This window comes from Pagrus major, chromosome 12, assembly GCF_040436345.1.
Source record: "Pagrus major chromosome 12, Pma_NU_1.0".
Taxonomy (NCBI): domain Eukaryota; kingdom Metazoa; phylum Chordata; class Actinopteri; order Spariformes; family Sparidae; genus Pagrus; species Pagrus major.
In genome coordinates this window covers 13,076,222-13,094,300 of record NC_133226.1, presented here as the reverse complement: position 1 = coordinate 13,094,300, position 18,079 = coordinate 13,076,222, and the positions used below count along the sequence as shown (strand labels likewise).

At 40.1% G+C, this 18,079-nt stretch overlaps 2 protein-coding genes across 2 annotated transcripts; both read left to right on the top strand.

Annotated features, from left to right (window-relative positions):
* Nucleotides 1-657: 657 nt before the first annotated feature.
* Nucleotides 658-4,132, top strand: pus1 (pseudouridine synthase 1). Its single transcript, XM_073477906.1, has 6 exons — nt 658-966; nt 1,212-1,438; nt 1,527-1,664; nt 1,885-1,987; nt 3,115-3,815; nt 3,909-4,132. Exons 1-6 carry the CDS (start codon nt 903-905, stop codon nt 3,939-3,941), a joined length of 1,266 nt encoding a protein of 421 aa, XP_073334007.1. The 5' UTR covers nt 658-902; the 3' UTR covers nt 3,942-4,132.
* A 1,246-nt stretch (nt 4,133-5,378) lies between these two features.
* On the top strand, nt 5,379-10,416 carry noc4l (nucleolar complex associated 4 homolog). Its single transcript, XM_073477890.1, has 15 exons — nt 5,379-5,532; nt 5,671-5,791; nt 6,005-6,111; nt 7,284-7,391; nt 7,545-7,694; nt 7,818-7,920; nt 8,015-8,049; nt 8,144-8,194; nt 8,317-8,428; nt 8,724-8,784; nt 8,935-9,045; nt 9,283-9,446; nt 9,621-9,703; nt 9,893-10,006; nt 10,123-10,416. Exons 1-15 carry the CDS (start codon nt 5,380-5,382, stop codon nt 10,240-10,242), a joined length of 1,593 nt encoding a protein of 530 aa, XP_073333991.1. The 5' UTR covers nt 5,379; the 3' UTR covers nt 10,243-10,416.
* The last annotated feature ends 7,663 nt before the right edge of the window (nt 10,417-18,079 follow it).

The window sequence follows — 18,079 nt, the reverse complement described above, 5'->3', positions numbered from 1 at the left end:
AACACAGCTTGGAAACAGAAGAAGACAACAGAAACGCCCATGCAGCTGCAGTATTGAACCTTTTATTTTCTTTTATTATTATTCTTTTTTTCTATTGGGCCATATTCAAGACACACAGTTTTCTTTAACCAAAATTGTAATCTTAAAGATTCATTCTAAAAGTTAAACAAATCTTGATTAAAATCAAACACAAACAGAAAAAAACACAAATAAAATTCAACATATAAATAAATAAGAAAATACATATGATAAAAATAAAGACATTTTTTAAAAGAAAAATAATTGATCTTTACAAGTTTTCATAGCGTGTAATGTTTCCATATGATGTCTTATTTCTGTTTTGAATCGCTGTATGTGTGATTTAGACCATTGCATTTGTGAATAAAGTAATAATAAAGAGGTTAAAAATAAAGTCTTTTGCAATCAATATTTTTCTTGTCACAAAATACAATGCATCTTTTATTCTGACTTGATGATCGAGCCGGCCTATGTCTTAAAGAAATATTCTAAATCCAGCCGAAATGATCCTTTTCTTTGACAAAATGATTTCACAGTACTGCCGTGACGTAGGCAGAAGCGAGAACAAGACGAGTCTCGCGATATTTGCATCAGGTCAAAGTTGACGTCGGCCATGTGTATATGTTGCTGCATCTGATACAGAGCTGTTAGCTAAGTCACAGCTACATTTTGCACTAAATTCATTAACATATAAAAACATAGTCAATAAAATTTAAGCTAAACGACCGACTTCCGTTTTCAGGAGGTTGTATATCTCGTCGGCGGAAGGTTAAAGTTCGTTTTATATGAATATTGGGTTCTGCTCCGCGTTAGCCTCCGTAACAGTTAAGATGATGTGCCAGTTTGCATCATTGAGCTGCATGAAGTTGATGGCGTAGCGAGACATGGTCAAAATCCGACCACTGTTGAGTGCCTTAGTCAACCAGAGACAGACGTTAGTGAGAAACGGTAAGCCAACCTGACCAAGATAATCCCCCCGTGTGAATGAATTCATTTTGCCAGCTGTGAATGGCTCTGCTCCAGTGCTGTTGTGTCAGGATTTCTAAATAAATTGTGTAAAGGGTGTTTTAGTCATGTTTCACATTTACGTACAAGCCTCAAGGACATACTGTATTCCTGAATGTGCATGTAACACAGAGGTGGTAGTGAATTATGGCGTCATTATCACGGTATATTTTGTGTTATCTTCACAGGTGGCTTTTCAAGGTTCCTCTGCACGATGACTGAAGCAGCCAGAGATGAGCAGACAGCCAAGCAGCTGAAAAGAGCCAATGAGGAAAATGAAGACTCTACTGAGAAGGTTCAGGCTGCAAAAAGGATAAAAGCAGAGGGGGAACACACTGAAGACGAAAAGAAATATCCCAAAAAGAAAGTGGTCCTCCTCATGGCGTACTGTGGAAAGGGATACTATGGCATGCAGGTACATACTGTTGCTGGTTTTCGTCTCTCAGGTCTGAGCACTGTATTTTCTTACGTTTTGCTACATTTAGATGTTATCTGTGTTTCAGAGAAATCCTAGCGCCTCTCAGTTTAGGACCATTGAAGATGATCTGGTCACTGCACTTATTAAATCTGGTTGCATTCCTGAAAACCATGGCGAGGACATGAAGAAGACGTCTTTCCAAAGATGTGCCAGAACAGATAAGGTATGAGTTTGTGCAGCCGGTCACAATGGGAATTCATTTCACAGCACTGGGCCAACACTGCAGTTATAAAGACGAACCAAGTATCCTCTGTATTGTGCTGCCAAGCTGTTATGTAACAACTGAAATGTAAAGGAGGGTGTTGAGATTTTAACAATCCATGGTAAGAGATTGCATACGTCAAACAAACTGTATTGGTGTTTGTCTATTTGAATTCGTCTAGGGTGTGTCTGCAGCTGGCCAAGTGGTGTCTCTAAAGGTGCGGATGATTGAAGACGTCATGGAGAAAATCAATGAGCATCTGCCACCACAGATCAGAGTGCTCGGTGAGACATTGGTTCCTGATATCTTTTAGTATTTGCTGTAGGGCTGCAACTAATTATTTTCATTATTGATTAATTTGCAACAATTAATCAATTAATTGATTAATCTGCCAAATTGACGTCTTCAAATTGCTTCTTGTGTCCAACCAACTGTCCAAAATCCAGACTCTTCATTTACTATCATTAATGACGAAGAAAAGTAGCAAATCCTAAGAGTTATGAAACTGAATCCAGCAAATGTTTGACAATTGTCTTGGAAAAATGACTTAAAAGGTTAATAAATCAAATCAAATCAAAAATGTTCTTTTATTTGACTAGTCTTTGCAGCTCTGATTTGCTGAATTCAATTTGGAATAAGTCCAAGATGTTGGGATGAGGAATGCTAAGGGACAGAATCCACCTAAAACTCAGGTTACATAAATGTTGTGGCTACGTTTACATGCTCAAAATATTCCGTTTTTTGCCCTTATTCTGAAAAAGAAATATTCCGACTAAGCTGTTAACATGGCAAATGAAACTCAATGTTCCACTAATATTCCCGTTTACATGCAGCCGTGCGTCCTCCGATAACATAATGACACACGTACTATTAAAATGCAATGGAGGAATTTACTTTACTGCATGTTTTGCAAAATTGTGCTCTTCAAGTGATCCCTTTTATGGCCATGCGCTGGAAATGTGGACTTCTCGTCTGTGCTTGCATCTCAACCTCGGCTTTATGAACTGTTGGCTGTTTTTTTTACAGTGCTCATCAGAGCTGACAAGAGTAACCTGTAACAACTGTAAACAGGCAAGAAAGCGTGTGTCGCAAACTGCCGTAAAAACCCCGATTGAGGCACATATTCCAAATGCACTGTATACATGTCCAGAGAAACAATAATAATAATGGCACATCCCACATTTCTTCATCTAAAAACGCTACATTCAGAGGGGGCCCAATGAGGAATACCCAAACAGAATATGCCGTTTACATGACCTGTATCAATTTCTGAATATTGTCATACTAGGAATAATAGTGGAAAATAAGTGTCACCAATGTTGATGTAACCAATTGTGATGCTGTTCTCATAATCCAGCTCAGGAGGAGGTTTTTACGTTCAGCCATTAATTTTTACTTTTTGTTCTGACAGGTCTTAAACGGGTCACCCAGAGTTTCAATTCCAAAAACAACTGTGACGCTCGTACATACTGCTACATGCTTCCAACAGTGGCCTTCTCCCCAAAAGACTATGATACTGGGAATATAGCAGCCTTTCGCCTTGAGCCGGAGACACTTCAGAGGGTGAACCGTCTGTTTTCGCTCTACAAAGGCACCCATAACTTCCACAACTTCACCTCACAGAAGGCTCCGAATGACCCCAGCGCCCGCCGCTACATCACAGAGATGTCCTGCGGAGAGCCTTTCATCCGCAGCAACACTGAGTTTGCTGTGATAACGGTGCGAGGCCAGAGCTTCATGATGCACCAGATCCGCAAGATGATTGGCCTAGTGATTGCGGTGATAAAGGGCTACGCAAAGGAGGACGTGATGGAGCGTAGCTGGGGACAGGAGAAGGTGGACGTACCCAAAGCTCCGGGACTGGGACTGGTCTTGGAAAGAGTTCACTTTGACCGGTACAACAAACGCTTCGGAGGGGACGGGCTGCACGAGCGGCTGGAATGGGAGCGTGAAGAGGAGGCGATCCAGGCCTTCAAGGAGGCTCACATCTACCCCACCATTGTTGAGACAGAGTGTCAGGAGGGCGCCATGGTCAGTTGGATGGCCACGCTTCCTATCCATGACTTTGAAGCCACGGCTGTTTACACACGAGACAACAAGAATCAGAAACAGGTATCTGGAAGTAATGATAGACTAACGGCATTTATGTAGCATGTTGCATATATGTGACATATTCTTATTCACTTTTGCTCTCTTTCTCTACAGGACAATGCAGATGTAGGAAATGACTCCGATTAGATCACCCTGTCTGCGGAAAGAAGACATTTTCTCACCAAAACATTCTCACTCATTGTTGGGAATAAACTTTCTTTTTGGTTTATCTTCCAAGATTGACTATTTTTTTTAGTGGTATTAAATTCTGCTTCTCTTACACAAATGTTATTAAACAAACAACAGGAATAATAAAAGCCTCTTTGTTCTTTACTTTACCCTGATTGTGTCCTAATGTTGATTTCACCCTGTAAGAAATGTGGACGCCCTCTGCCAAACTGTCTCAGGCCCATTAGTGCTGGTATTCTTGTCTTGCACAATGACCCTTGAGGATGGATTTGTTTTTTCATGGCTATCTCAATACATTACTTACATACACATACGTACATGGAAAGAGTTGCACTGGTTGCTACTGTAAGTCCTCCTGTCCACACTGGGTCTGTCGCGCAATGTCACCGTAAGACCACGGGGTAAAATCCACTGTCTAGATTCTATGCAAGAAGGTATTTTAAAGTTCAGCTGAAGCTAATATGAGGTAGCCTGGCTCCAGGCTTTTGAATCTACACACTCCATTGAGTTCACTGATGCTGATCATGTATATATTAAGTATAATAAATTTTATACCGAACTGTAACAAGTTGACAGTTCTGTCTGTTATCAGGTAAAATATTAGGGTTCAGCACTTGCGTTGGCCAAATTAAGTGGATATCTATATTTTGTTTAATATCAGTGATCATTATTTATTAAGTATACCAGTCTTACTTATTTTTGAGATGTACATGAAAGAGCATCGTGACCAAACCTTGGGTCAAAAATTTGAAGCAACTTAAATACCCTCAGTTGAATGTTATGTTGGTGTTATGTTGCTAATATCATTAATAAAAGCAAATCAAAACTGGAAATGAAATAAGACAGAAAGAAATGTACCTTTTATTTTCACTATATTTTTATTTGCATGTATCACTATAGCCTTTATAACTGAGCTACAGTAGTAAAGATATGGGTTACATGGGAAAGAATCGTGTTATATTACATCACAGAGTTATTTATTAATTTAAATTCATGTTAAATCTCGAGTAATGTGTTCACAAAAGTCAGCTCAATGTATTTTTTGATAAAAATGTTCTCAGGAGGTAAAACTTAAACTAGAACTTCACCCTCCAGTCACTAGGGGGCGAAACAACAGTTGAGGTGTTTGGACTAATGTTGCATTCATGGACCTTTAGATTTGCTGTAAAGTAGAACTCCCACCACTCAACAATAATTGCCGTACTTCTAGGGCAATGAAAGTAAAAAACCCAAACATCTATATGCATATCATGTACACCTTTATTCTACAATATTCATACAATCTTTTCAAGTACTGAGTTTAAATGTGTGTCGGATGTGTTCCTTCCGATATGTTCGAAATAATATTTTGTCGTATTTTTCGAATGTATCGTGAACGCAGCATTGCTCAGTAATCATGGCGCCGACCAAAAAACGCAACGTGAGTTCGGCAAAAACAAACCAAGAAAGTGTAAAGAAAGCTAAAATTGACGTAAACAGTAAAGTCGATAGTGTACTTGAGAGTAAAAAACATGCCAACGACGTTTTCGACATCCTCGAGGTCCTTGAGGTAAGTATACCCAACTCACTACACTTATTCGTGTGAGCACCTCGACTGAATACATGCTGGTTAGCTAGCAGGTTGTCATTTTTTAGGTTACTGAAACATTACTCTGAATGTGTTTGTATTCTCCATGTCGGCGTTCAGTCAGAAAAGGAGAAGGATGTTATCAGTGCTGTCAATGCGTGCAGCAAGTTGTTCTGCACCTTGTTGGAGAGGAAAGAGCTGTTTATGGGAAAACTGCCCGGAGAGGAGGAGGCGCTCAGTGGTGAGTACAGCCTGATGATCCTATTTATGATGGAGATGTTAGCAAGTTTGACACAAGCACTGCTGTACATAAATAACGTCCACTGTTTCCACTCTTCTGGGATTAACATGGCTGTACATCAGACAACAGTATGGTTAGACACTCTGGCCAGGGTTGAAAAATCATATCACTAAATATGATTGCGTTTGTCTGTCTGGATGTTTTCCTGCTCAGGAGGGTTTAGTGCTGAAGACAAGTACCGCATATTCATGCGACACCGCTACAACAGCTGTGTGGAGATGCTGCTGGAGCACCTCAGCCACGAACTTCACGGAGTCAAGGTGAGTTGACTGAATGGAAATGGTGCTCACACACACTTGATAAAGAGCCATGCTGCTGCTAAGGCAGTGCAAAGTAAGGGGAGAGCACAGCACCATAAATAAATAGTGCCATAGTTGCAGTTTAGGTGTGTATTATAGGTTGGCTTTTCCTTTTTTTCTTTTTTTATCAAGGTCTTTTTTATTTTCCAGATATATCACAAAAAACCAATACAGCTTGAACATAGGACAGTGGAATCAAGTTCTACTCCAGCCCCCTGTTTCCCAGCCCCTGGATCATTAATATTTTTACAGCCAGATGCTCAAACAACAAACAAAAACAAAAGAGAAAGCAAGAAGGATGGAGAACAGTACTGTACAATACCGACTTGAAAAAAAGCAAACACACAAATATGGGTCACACAGTTATGCTAGTAGCTGCCATATAAATGGTTGCCACGTGGCATAGAATATTCCTTATTCTCAAATGGTACATCAGATTTCTTTTTAGGTGGACATAATGCATAACCTCTCTTATTCATTTGCCATAAGATGGTGGGACAGAGTCCTTCCTCTTGGATAGTATAAGCTTTCCGGCCAGCAGAGAGCAGAGGGCCATCATATTTATACTGCACCCATTTAGAGGAGCATCCACTGGGGCCACACCAAACAGTGAAATTTATGGAGAAGGGTCGACTGCTTTTCTACAAATACTAGAAAAGGTCTCAAAGATGGAATGCCAAAGTCTATACAGCTCAGGGCAAGAACAGAACGAATGTAGCAATGTGGCTGGAGCTCTTAGTGTTTCCCTTTTTGTGCACATGGAAATTACATGAGGCAGTTCTGTTCTTACCACCAAAATCCTGAAGTCAACATCTTTGATAATAACACGTTGTTCTCATTGGCCCAGATAAATGAACTGCTGTATGCAAGTTTATTATTATTGCTGAAATCCATGAAAATAGTGGTAGATGACAAAATGGCAGATTATTGGCTTTCATCTTGTACACTGCCATTGCATACCAGCTGATGTCTGTAGATGCCAATCAACATTTAGTTGTTATCTGTATGATGTCGCAGTAAAAAAACTGGAATTAAGCATTATCATATTCCTGGTGCCCTGACAAATGGAATCCAGTCCTCTGTTATATTTTAGTGTTTTATAACTATATTTATAAATACCTGTCTGGATTCAGGAGAGCGCCCTCTGCTGCCTGATGAAGTTCGCTGCAGGTGAAGGACAGCATCCGCTCGAGGACTTGGACTGGAGTGAACACTACAGCTTCCCAAGAGAACTCATCCTGGTAGGATTTTGTGTCACGCAACCTGGCCGTCATTATTGAGAATAATAATATGAAAAGCATTAATATAATATGTAACGCTTTTGATAACATCAACCTTTTTGTCATTGGTGGAACAGGCAACTTCTGATATTTCTGTTGTTATTTCATGGTCAGGCGGTGGTGGAGCGACTGCTGTCCAAAACTACAGACAACTCACTGCTGATCTCCAGATTCCAGGAGTTCCTTGAGATGGAGGATGTACGCTATTATGTCATGAGCTCTGTCCGGGAGAATGTGGGCAAAGTCATGGACAAAAACAAAGGGGTAGGAGAAATCTGTTCAGTTTTGGGCTCATCTGCTGTAATGATTTCTTTGTCACTCTTTAGATGCAGTTTGTGAACAGTACTTGGTGTACTGAATAGTGTTTCCTTGTCTTGTTCCTTTAAGGCTGTGGTGCCAATTTATCAGAGCAATGTGTTCACCCTCATGTCCAACATCAGTGTGCCAAGCAAGGAGTCAGAGCTCACCAACTTTATGGTCAAACAGGAAGGTGGGATGAGCTTTTTGAGTTTATTTTTGCTGTGCTGAACTGTCACTGTGTGGGTTTTCTTTTTTGTAAATGAATGTGATGTATTGTTTTTCAGCCAAGCATGAGGACTGGAAAGCTGCTAAACTGATTGTAAGTAAAAAATATTTGTCATCAAGCATTCACGTTTCTGCTTGCAACTGAAATGTTTCCCAGATACAGTTTTAAACACGTTGCCTCATTACAGGAACACAAGCGTGTCTTTGAGAGGATGTGGCTGGGCTTTCTCAAGTATAAGGTATTGACAAAATCTTGATTACTTCAATAGTTTTCTTTATGCTAAATAATATTCTACAATCTAAATGTACACATCTGACAATGTGCACTGTGTGTCATTAATTTCTCATCTCTCTGTTGTAGCTGCCAAGCAACATGTATAAAAAGGTCCTGGTGATCCTCCATGACTCCATTTTGCCCCACATGAGTAAACCCACACTGATGATTGACTTCTTGACTGCTGCTTATGAAGTTGGTAAGATGCGACTGTACTCAGTGACTACTTTGAAGATATGATATATAACATTTCTGCATTAAAATGATTAGACCATTTGTTATATATTTTGTTGAGTTGTGCACTTCCAGAAAAATGCGTAATTTTGTTCAAAGTAATGGTGCCTTTATTTGGTTGCCCGGCACCAAAACTTCAAGGAGAGAGTCAAAGAATGAGGAACGAAGTTGCCATAGTGGCGGGTCTCTCAGATGTATTATTCGTATTGGTTACTGCTGGTAATCAGGATGTGGCATTTTGTCATGTGTTTGTTGAACAGGTGGAGCTATCAGCCTGCTTGCCCTCAATGGCCTTTTTGTTCTCATACATCAACACAACCTGTGAGTATCATATGAAAAAAGAATGGAGAAAAAAAGGCAGACATTTGAACACAAAATCGGGGATCATTCTGAATCTACAAAGAACAATAGACTGCAAAATGTTTTTGAATCATATAAAATGTAACCTGTATGTTGTGTGTGTTTTTGCAGAGATTACCCAGATTTCTACAAGAAGTTGTATAATCTGCTTGAGCCTTCTGTTTTCCACGTGAAGTACAGAGCACGATTTTTCCACCTAGCGAACATCTTCCTTAGCTCCAGGTGAGATTATTTGTGCGTCACTAAGAGATGATGTTTGTCTCAGATTATCACGTCTGCATCTGTACTCTTGGAGTGTTTGCTAGCCACTGATGAGTCCAACTGGGGAGACTATCTGGGATATTTGAACTGTCAAAGCAATACATTTCTTCTGACTATTCAAGATAATGACCATTAAAAATCAAAAGCATACAGTATATTACTAACATAAATGCTGTATGTGTTTGTGCTTTCCTCCAGTCACCTGCCAGTGTACTTAGTGGCTGCGTTTGCCAAACGCCTTGCTCGCTTGGCCCTCACAGCGCCGTCCACAGCCCTCCTCATCGTGCTGCCTTTCATCTACAACCTGATCCGTCGCCACCCATCCTGCAGAATCCTTATACACAAGCCCAGCACAGAAGATGGTGAGTGTCGGTCACTCTACTGTTTATGATTATACATTTCTTAACATTTTCTGACCGTTCAAAATGTCAGGGGTTTTTTGATTCCCTGTCCGAGTCACTGTAATATTTACGACAGTTAGTAAGGGATATTTGGATATACTGTATGTTGATGTATGTGTCTATTCATTATCACAGAGCCTTTGGAGGACCCGTATCTAATGGATGAAGAGGATCCTGTTGAGTGCCGTGCCTTAGAAAGCAGCTTGTGGGAGATTAAGGTGTGTACAGCATGTGATCGTTCGATCGGTTCTCAAATGAATCATCCATGGCACCGACTACAACTGTGACTAACGTTAGCCAAGGTTTCTGTCACGTTGATTAGGAAACGAGTTGAAGGAATATTACAAAGCCTAACATAATGGAAGTAAGTATATGTAAGGTGTACTCTTTTTCCCTCTATCCTGCAGACACTGCAGAAACATCACCATCCAGATGTGGCCAAAGCTGCGATGATGATCAACAAGCCCCTGCCAGAACAAGAGGAAGACATCAGCGAGGTGCTGGAGATAACTACATTTGAGGTGATGCGACACTTTCAATCTTAGTATCTCTTTACTGGTTTAAATGTAAAAATAAACTAAATGGAAGTTAACTCTAATAATGCTCATACCCGCGTGTCTCATGCTCTTCTCCCCAGCTGATGGAGAGAGACCTGAAGCCGTCACAGATGAAAAGCATCCCACTGGAGTTTGAAACTGCGACGCAGTTGCTAAGAGGAGGGGGAGATGTGTTAGGGCAGCATTTCTGTCTGGATTGAAACAAATAAAAACAGGAAACCACATTCTCAGTGTGGGATACATTTCTGGGACCAGTTCACCTGAAAGTATGGACAGACTCTTCCAGACCAGCTAGCTCTGGAGTTATGTTATCATGTTTTTCTCCATGTTGGCGTTGATATGTATTGTACATCAATAAAAAAACCTTTTCTGAAGCTCATGATTGATACAGCTCTGTTTCTACTAAGCACATTTTTTTTCCATTCAACTTTATTGACAACAATCAAAACAAAAGTAACAGGTGGAATGCGCTTGATGTGACGTCACCAAACAGGCGGTGGTTCCCGCCCAAACAGGTGGAGGAAACACACAGGAGATACTTTATTATGGCGTTAAGACTGAAGACACCTGTGTGGACACACCATGGATGTCCACACTGTCTTATGCACTATAGACGTTAGCTTTTAGCAGATAGCATCATGCTAACCTTTGAAGCCATGAAGAATGCTGTCGGCGAACAGCGTCACCAGGCCAGTTCTCCATAACAGGTGAGAGGTTAGCCTTAAATGTTCTTTTCCATCTCCTGTTTATAACCCCGTCTTCCTGATGGGTGTGCCATATGGCCGCACAGCAGGCAGCCTTGGGTACAAGAAGGCTGTGAGAGAAAATTCTGAATCATAACTGACTTCTGTTTGAAAAGAGCAAGTCACATTAGAGAGAAGCTGTCAGGAATATGTTTAGAGACACAAGAGCTAAGGAGCAAAACACATCTGAAGCTATGGTGCAGTGAGAGTGCCTGTGAGCTTCTGCTGTTAAATTTCAGACTGTTTATGTGTGAAATTTTTGAAAGGATTATTGTTGAGGATTACAAGGAGGACACATGGCACCAGAGTTTGCCAAACCCGGGGAGGTGAGAAGCCACCAAAGCAGAGGAGCACAGTGAAGAGGATGAGAGAAACTCAAGAGCATCACTTGGATGGGTAATAATCTTTTAAATGTGTTTGTGACAGTATAGTATTGTCAGTGGTGGATAGTAACTTAAGTACATATATTCAAGTACTGTACTTAAGTACAGTTTTGAGGTACTTGTACTTTACCAATGTACTTCCATTTTCTAATACTTAATCCTATTACTCCACTACATTTATTTGACAGCTTTAGTTGCTAGTGACTTTGCAGATTTTTAGGTAATAACCAACAAATAAATCATGATGTAGTATTACGGATAAAGATGAAACTTGATTGATCCGAGGAGAAATTCACAACCAAGCAGATAAACTATATAAAGTACTTAAACCACCTTTACCAGCTTCAACATTAAAGTGATGAACACATCGATGCATCAATAACCAGAATCCAAAAATATAATATGCATTATTCTGAAATATGCCATTCTGCTAGTAGAGTAAACATTTAAATTCCTGACTTTTACCTGTAACAGAGTATTATAACTGCATTTTACCCAAGTACAGTTTTGAGGTGTTTTACTTCAGTATTTCCATTTTCTGCTAATTAGTTAGTTACTAGTTACTTTGCTTATTCAAATGATTTAGTGTTGTTTGGCTATTACTTGTGACGTTTTACCACTTAGATGGAGTGGTGTGCTGACGCTGAGTGAGACCACAGAGAGGTGATTACAGACAGAGAAAGAATGCAGCATCAGAGCCAAAGTATTGTATGTTGGCACCCAAAGACACTGATACAGAAAATCGGAAAATTGCTGAATATTGGCTCTGTTAATCAGTCTATCCCTGCTGTTTTTTTGTCATTTCTGTCAGTTTTTGTCCTTGCTGAAACTCAAAGTGCACACCTGAAAAGCTTTAGACACATATGAAGGACGGCTCCAAAATCATTCACAGCTACTATAGTGAAACAATTTTCTTTTTCTTTTGTTTAAAATAATGCAGATAACCCATTGATGAACTCCACTTGTTCCTGAGACATCTAAAATCTAAAAGAAAGCAGCAATATCATGACGCCAATCTCAGTGATGGGATGATAGATAAATTAATAGGTTGATAGCAAATGAAAACCCCCATTCAGGCCTGGATAATGACGTAGGCACGGCTCTCTCCTCTCACTTTGATAAATCTGTGCGAGAGATGCTTTGCACTGCAGGTTGATAGAGGGCTTGGCAGGATGGGACATCTCTGCATAAATCTACAGGACTCCTGAGCTTTCTGTGTCGGTGTTGTTGTTGTTTGTTGTCTGTCCTCCTCCTCCAGTCCCCCTGCGAGGAAATAGAAGCTGTCCAAGGTGAGTCAGCACGGAGAAGCTGTTTGAGCATTTGGCTGGGGCTCTTAGAGAGACAGCGAAAGAGTGAGCTTATTTATCCTACAGTTTTTTTCCCCCTTTTGCCTCGAAGAAAAAACGAGTGTGAAAACAAATTACTTGTTTGTTGTCCATTAATTATTACCACTTTGCTGCTGACAGCATCCCAAAAAGCACGCCACTTTTTGAGTATCTCTAATCAAAAATGGTTCATTTACTTACAGTTACAGTTACTTACGATCTTGCAGTTTTTCTTGGTTTATTACAAAAAGTGCATGAGTGTTAAAGACAGAAAACAGATGACTAAAATCAGCTTTTGGAGTATTTATTATGATGCAGCAGGCAGATTTAAGTAAAATCCTCTGAGGTACAAGCAGCATTAACCTTCTTAACCTTCCATGTGTCAGTGTATAGTACTTACTGTGAATACAGTATTCCTGTGTATGTGTGAGCGTGTGTATTTGAGCAAAGGTACAAAACAGGACAACGTAGATGGGGATTTAGCACCGACTGATAAAAGCTGATGTTTTCTACACGCGCGCCCCTGTCATTGTGTTGCTGTGATTACATTAATCCTCTCTTATGTAACTGAGTGGAGCTTCCTCTCTCTCTCTCTCTCTCTCTCTCACTGAACACACTAATACACATGCACATGGGCACACACATGTATATATCAATCATACCAGTCCGCAGCCACAAATACATGTAGACGTACTGAAGCAGGGGGCGGCAGTGTTAAATTGGAAATGTTTGCTGTCAGGGATTGATTATGTACTTACAGTAACAAGCAGGTTATGTGATTTTTAATGAAAGAAGATGAAGGATTTGTACAGTAAGTGCCAAGAAACTGTTTGCTAGTGCTGTGTATATGCAATATGCCATGTATTCTTCTCTATGTATTATAGCCTTTCTAAATGCAGTCGCACCTTTTTTTATTGCTTCATTAAAATAGATTTGTTTCAGGTCAAAACAACAGATTTTACTTTAAAAGTTATTTTCTACATGATCTACTTTGCTTTTGTAACAACTGTCCAACATGTGCACTTTGTTATTTTCTTCTTGAAATCATGCCTGACTCATACATTAAAGCTTTTTTGCTAAAGGATTTGTCACATATAGTTTTGGATGGCAGCCTCCTGAAATAAAAGGGCACAGGAGAGGCAGAAAAAAATGACATAGTAGAATGCAGAGGTAGATGTAGTTAGTGTAAAGAGTATTACTCATGAAAACTCATTCTTACTCATATGTATTTTATTCTACAAAGTACGTGTAAAAGTTCAGGAGCTTTGTAAAAATTACATTTAGTGGAACTAAAGTAGAAACACTCAAATAGAAAAGGTACCTAAATAACCCAAATAAATATGGCTACCTGCCAGAATGATAACATACTTCTTATGAGTACTGAGTGTTATGTGTGCATATTCTTCTGTGTATCCATCTTCTTGCAGATTGATTGTTTTCCTTCAGTGTGTGTGGCTCAGTAAGCGTATGCTTGTATGGAGGTGTGAGGACAGTGTGATGTTTGCAGTATGTGTAATCTGGTTGTGTGGGTTTTTGCAGGTGATAATGCGGGATCACACATCCAGTGTTCATGTGGAGGAGCTGCTGAGGCAGTCTCAGATGGAGCTACAGTGGATCCAGAGACAGCTGGCCATGATCGCAGCCAGAAACATACACCATCACCACCTGCACGCCAAGGCCAAGGTACTGTGGTACCACATACTGTGGGCCTGTTACTACTACTACACCTACCATCAAACTTGTTTTCCTACTAGCTATGATCATCTTGTTACAAGCATAAAACAGACCTCCAGTTATTAGTCTACTTGAAGAAGATCAAATCTGGGGATAAAGCACCAAATATATGGACTGTCCTGAGAATAAAAAGGATTGCTTCACATAATCTGACAGATCTTCATTGCACATTATTGTGAAGTAAGGTTGTGACAGTACCAGAATATTAAACTTTGATACAATACTACTACAACAAATTGATGCTCAATACCTCTTTCGATACCACAGCAAAAAGAAAGTCAAAGGCACATAAAATAGGATTTTTTTCTTTCTTTCTTTAAACCAGCGGAAATACAGAAAAACTAACTGAACACATACCAACACATTTGTTAATATTGGCAGTCTTTGGTAATAAAATCTGACTGTAGATCTTTTTTTTAAAAAAAACAAACTTTGGTACTTTTGATGTGGTTATTGTATCGTTTTAAACACTTATTGAGTACCAAAGTATTAACACTTTTGACAACCCTATTATGACGTAACATTAGATAACTATAATGAGCCGAAGTCACGTCCCTTCCATTGCACCTCATGGGACCTTATTGGAAAAAAAGTTGTACAGTAGTCAATGCGGAGAGATAAATTGATTTTTATCTATATATTTTTATCACATATACGATGTTTGTGAATTAAAAAGGTAATTTTTCAAGTCAATATAGTCGCTGTTTGTCGTAAAGACAGTAAAATATCATCTGGGCTCAGTGAACTACATCGTCTCTTCATCGTCTCTGTCTTTCTCCATTCCCTGCCATATATATTTTTTCTGAAATAAGGTCCACAGAAAGTGGCGTGACTTCGGCTCTCTATTTTTAGAGTTATGATGACACGGTTACTGTTATAGTTTGTGATACATCCCCTCCAAAGGATTAGGTCTGTGCAATGGCTTTAATTGTGATGTCTCAAACTTTGACCAAATATTTTGGCCTGCACACATAGTAAAACGTAATTGCTAAAATTACTGGAAATAATTTAGATGTTTGCCTATTATGAAGGTCTGTTTGCAAGCACAGCAAGTAGTCTATTTAAGATTTTCCCCAAACATGCCATGACAAAGAGCAACAAAATTATGCGTGATCTCAACATCCACGTTTGCTTTTCAGCCCAATCATTGCTGCATGTTATTTAATCTCATTCATGCTCCTCCAGTCATGACATTTGTAAGGTAGAGAGTTTTGTGTTTTTGACCACAAATCCCTTGTTTTCAATAATCTTTTACGTCATCCGACTGTAACAAATGTACACCTGTCTGCTGTTCTGTTTTTGGGAGCTTTGATGGCAACAGGCATGGCAACGAGTCAAATAACTTCCATGTTTTTGCCACATTTTCTGTTATGTATTATACACATTTACTGTAACAACGCAGCCCCATTTTCTATTTCTATTAAAAAAATCTAATTTGTTAGCTTCCTGGAAAACAGTGTGTCATCATGTGTCACCAGGTGTAAAGACGGTGTTCAACCGTCAGTCACACCATCTTAGGTGTTTGGATCTCTTCTGTCATTACTTTGTCCAGAGGAGGACATCATACTTCTGAAAGCATATTTCAACGTTAAAAATCCACCAAGTTGAGACAGCAGCCTGGCCATGACGTGGTCTAAGCGTAGCAGCTTGTTTGGAGTAGCTAAATGACACATCGCCTTCAGCTATTTGCATATTTAAAGGGGTCGTTGCATATTTCTGCCTAATCCACTTTCCATCTGTTTCTGAACCCTGCTGTCACAGGGCTCCATGTCATGCCTGAAAACCAGTACGAGAGTAATGTGTCCACAGCGAGGACGGGAACAGACAGTGAGCAAGTGTTGCTAGGCAACAGAGTGGAACAGCGCGTACGTTCTGCGTTTTCTTCTCACTCACGCACACTTAGTGTCTCTTTCTTTTTGTCCTCTCCTCTGCCCTGTGCATCCATCTCAGTGTTGAAGCAGTGAGCAGCTATCGGCAGAAGACGATGAGTGCATGCTGCTGATGCAGCCTCACGGAAAAACACCACATTGATTTAATTTGAGTCCTCTGATCAGGGGTTTAGAGGAGGTGAAGAGAGCAAAGGGATGGTTGTATCCGAGGTCTGTTCAGTTAGATTAGATTTGATGCTTGATTTGATAAAAGTTACAAGTAGTAATAACAAGGACACACCTAAGGACTGGACTATAGTGAGATATGGTATGGATCATTAAAAAACAAACAAACAAAAAAAATAATTATCTTCTGCCTGTAAGAACTTAAGATAGAGGAGAGACAGGGCTGCTGGACCATGATCTGCTCATCTATGATGTAATGATTTACACATCACTGCTCAACAGATTTATTTAAAAAAAAGCTGCCATGCATGCCTTTTTTTTCTCTTTTCTTTTTTTGCGTGTGTGACGTTGTTTTTGGTCAGTCAGAGGTCATACACGTCTGCGTATGAGTGAGACAGAGTGAAACAGAAGAGAGGGGGCATTTTTAAAGCGCAACTGGAGGACGGAGCAGAGAGCGCGAGAGGAAGCGTTAACAGCTTCAGGGATGGGACTGAGTGTGTGTGTGTGTATGTGTGTGTGTGTGTGTGTGTGTGTGTGAGAGAGAGAGAGAGAGTGCCAAGGCACTGTAGCTGTTTTTGCTTTCACTGATATGGTGAGACATCCAGCCTGTTACAGTGGCGCTCAGACTAGGCAAGCTATTAAAGCTGCAGATTGGGTATACACCAGCATACACGTGCACACACACGGACGCGTCACCTCCGCCTACACCGCCGGCTTGTGATGTGACAGGAAGGGAGGAGAGTCATTTTGGGACAAAGGGGTTACTGCCTTTAAGGTAGGGTAATTAACATTATCTGTATCGTACATGTATGTATAGTCTCAGTCCTTCCTTTTTTGGGATTGTTTGATACTGTTGATTCTCTCAATCTCAAAACACTTAAACGACACACTGGATGCTGCTGTAGCTGCTGTGAATCAAAGAGAATTAAAATACACTCTGGGAAGCGTAAGATAAGATAATGTATTCCCTTTATGAGGAGCAGCGACGAAGTGTTTGTGAATGGTAGTGAAATCCCTCGATTTATAGCGCTCCCTCTCCAAGTGAAACACATTCACAACAGCATTTATGCTGTACAAGAGTAGCCTAATAGGTTTGAACAGACTGACTTTCTCTTTTAAAAAAAATCTGTTTAATGGTATGTCAATAGTTGTACATCCACAGCTGACTGCATCAGGCAGCACTGATGCAAGTATTCCACTCACACACCAGATGGCGATGTGACAATCTATTTAAATCATCCCCAGTCAGAATTAGATTACGTTGGGGTATCCTGGTGGCTCGGTTGGCTGAGCACACACCACTTAACCACCACACTGCCCTTGGTGCAGGTCCAGCCACCACATGCTGCTTCCCTAATCCATTCTCCTGTGTCCCTCCACCATATATCAGAAATGCCTGAAACACCCCAGAAAACAATGGTTTTATTAAGTGAACGCTGAATGAAGACACACATAGCATTTCTTGGTGTCATGATGAATTAAAAGCTATCTGTAGCTATTAATTACTGCAAAAGCACGCCGGCATAAAGTAGTAAAAAGCCCCTATTACATAATTATATGCTGTAACATCTTAATAGCTACCCACATTATCTGCTTTGCTTAATAAACAGTTACCCCGGCCTCCAGTTGTGCGTCAGTTTTAAATGGATAATCCGTTCACAGTGTACCCGTCGTTGGTGTTGTCGACAGTGTTGTGCAGGTTGGACGATTCACAGAAATGAAGTTTGAGATTTTCCTGTTAGTGGGAAATATGTTTCTACAGCTGATGTTGCTTTCACAGGGATAAATAATTTGGTGT

What these genes read in the sequence shown, in the direction of transcription:
- pus1 (XM_073477906.1), top strand. Translation starts at nt 903, where the DNA reads ATGGTCAAAATCCGACCACTGTTGAGTGCCTTAGTCAACCAGAGACAG. An exon ending in AGGGATACTATGGCATGCAG is followed by an intron (nt 1,439 to 1,526) that starts GTACATACTGTT and finishes TCTGTGTTTCAG; the next exon opens with AGAAATCCTAGCGCCTCTCA. An exon ending in ACAACAAGAATCAGAAACAG is followed by an intron (nt 3,816 to 3,908) that starts GTATCTGGAAGT and finishes CTTTCTCTACAG; the next exon opens with GACAATGCAGATGTAGGAAA.
- noc4l (XM_073477890.1), top strand. Translation starts at nt 5,380, where the DNA reads ATGGCGCCGACCAAAAAACGCAACGTGAGTTCGGCAAAAACAAACCAA. An exon ending in ACATCCTCGAGGTCCTTGAG is followed by an intron (nt 5,533 to 5,670) that starts GTAAGTATACCC and finishes GTCGGCGTTCAG; the next exon opens with TCAGAAAAGGAGAAGGATGT. An exon ending in AGAGGAGGAGGCGCTCAGTG is followed by an intron (nt 5,792 to 6,004) that starts GTGAGTACAGCC and finishes TTTCCTGCTCAG; the next exon opens with GAGGGTTTAGTGCTGAAGAC.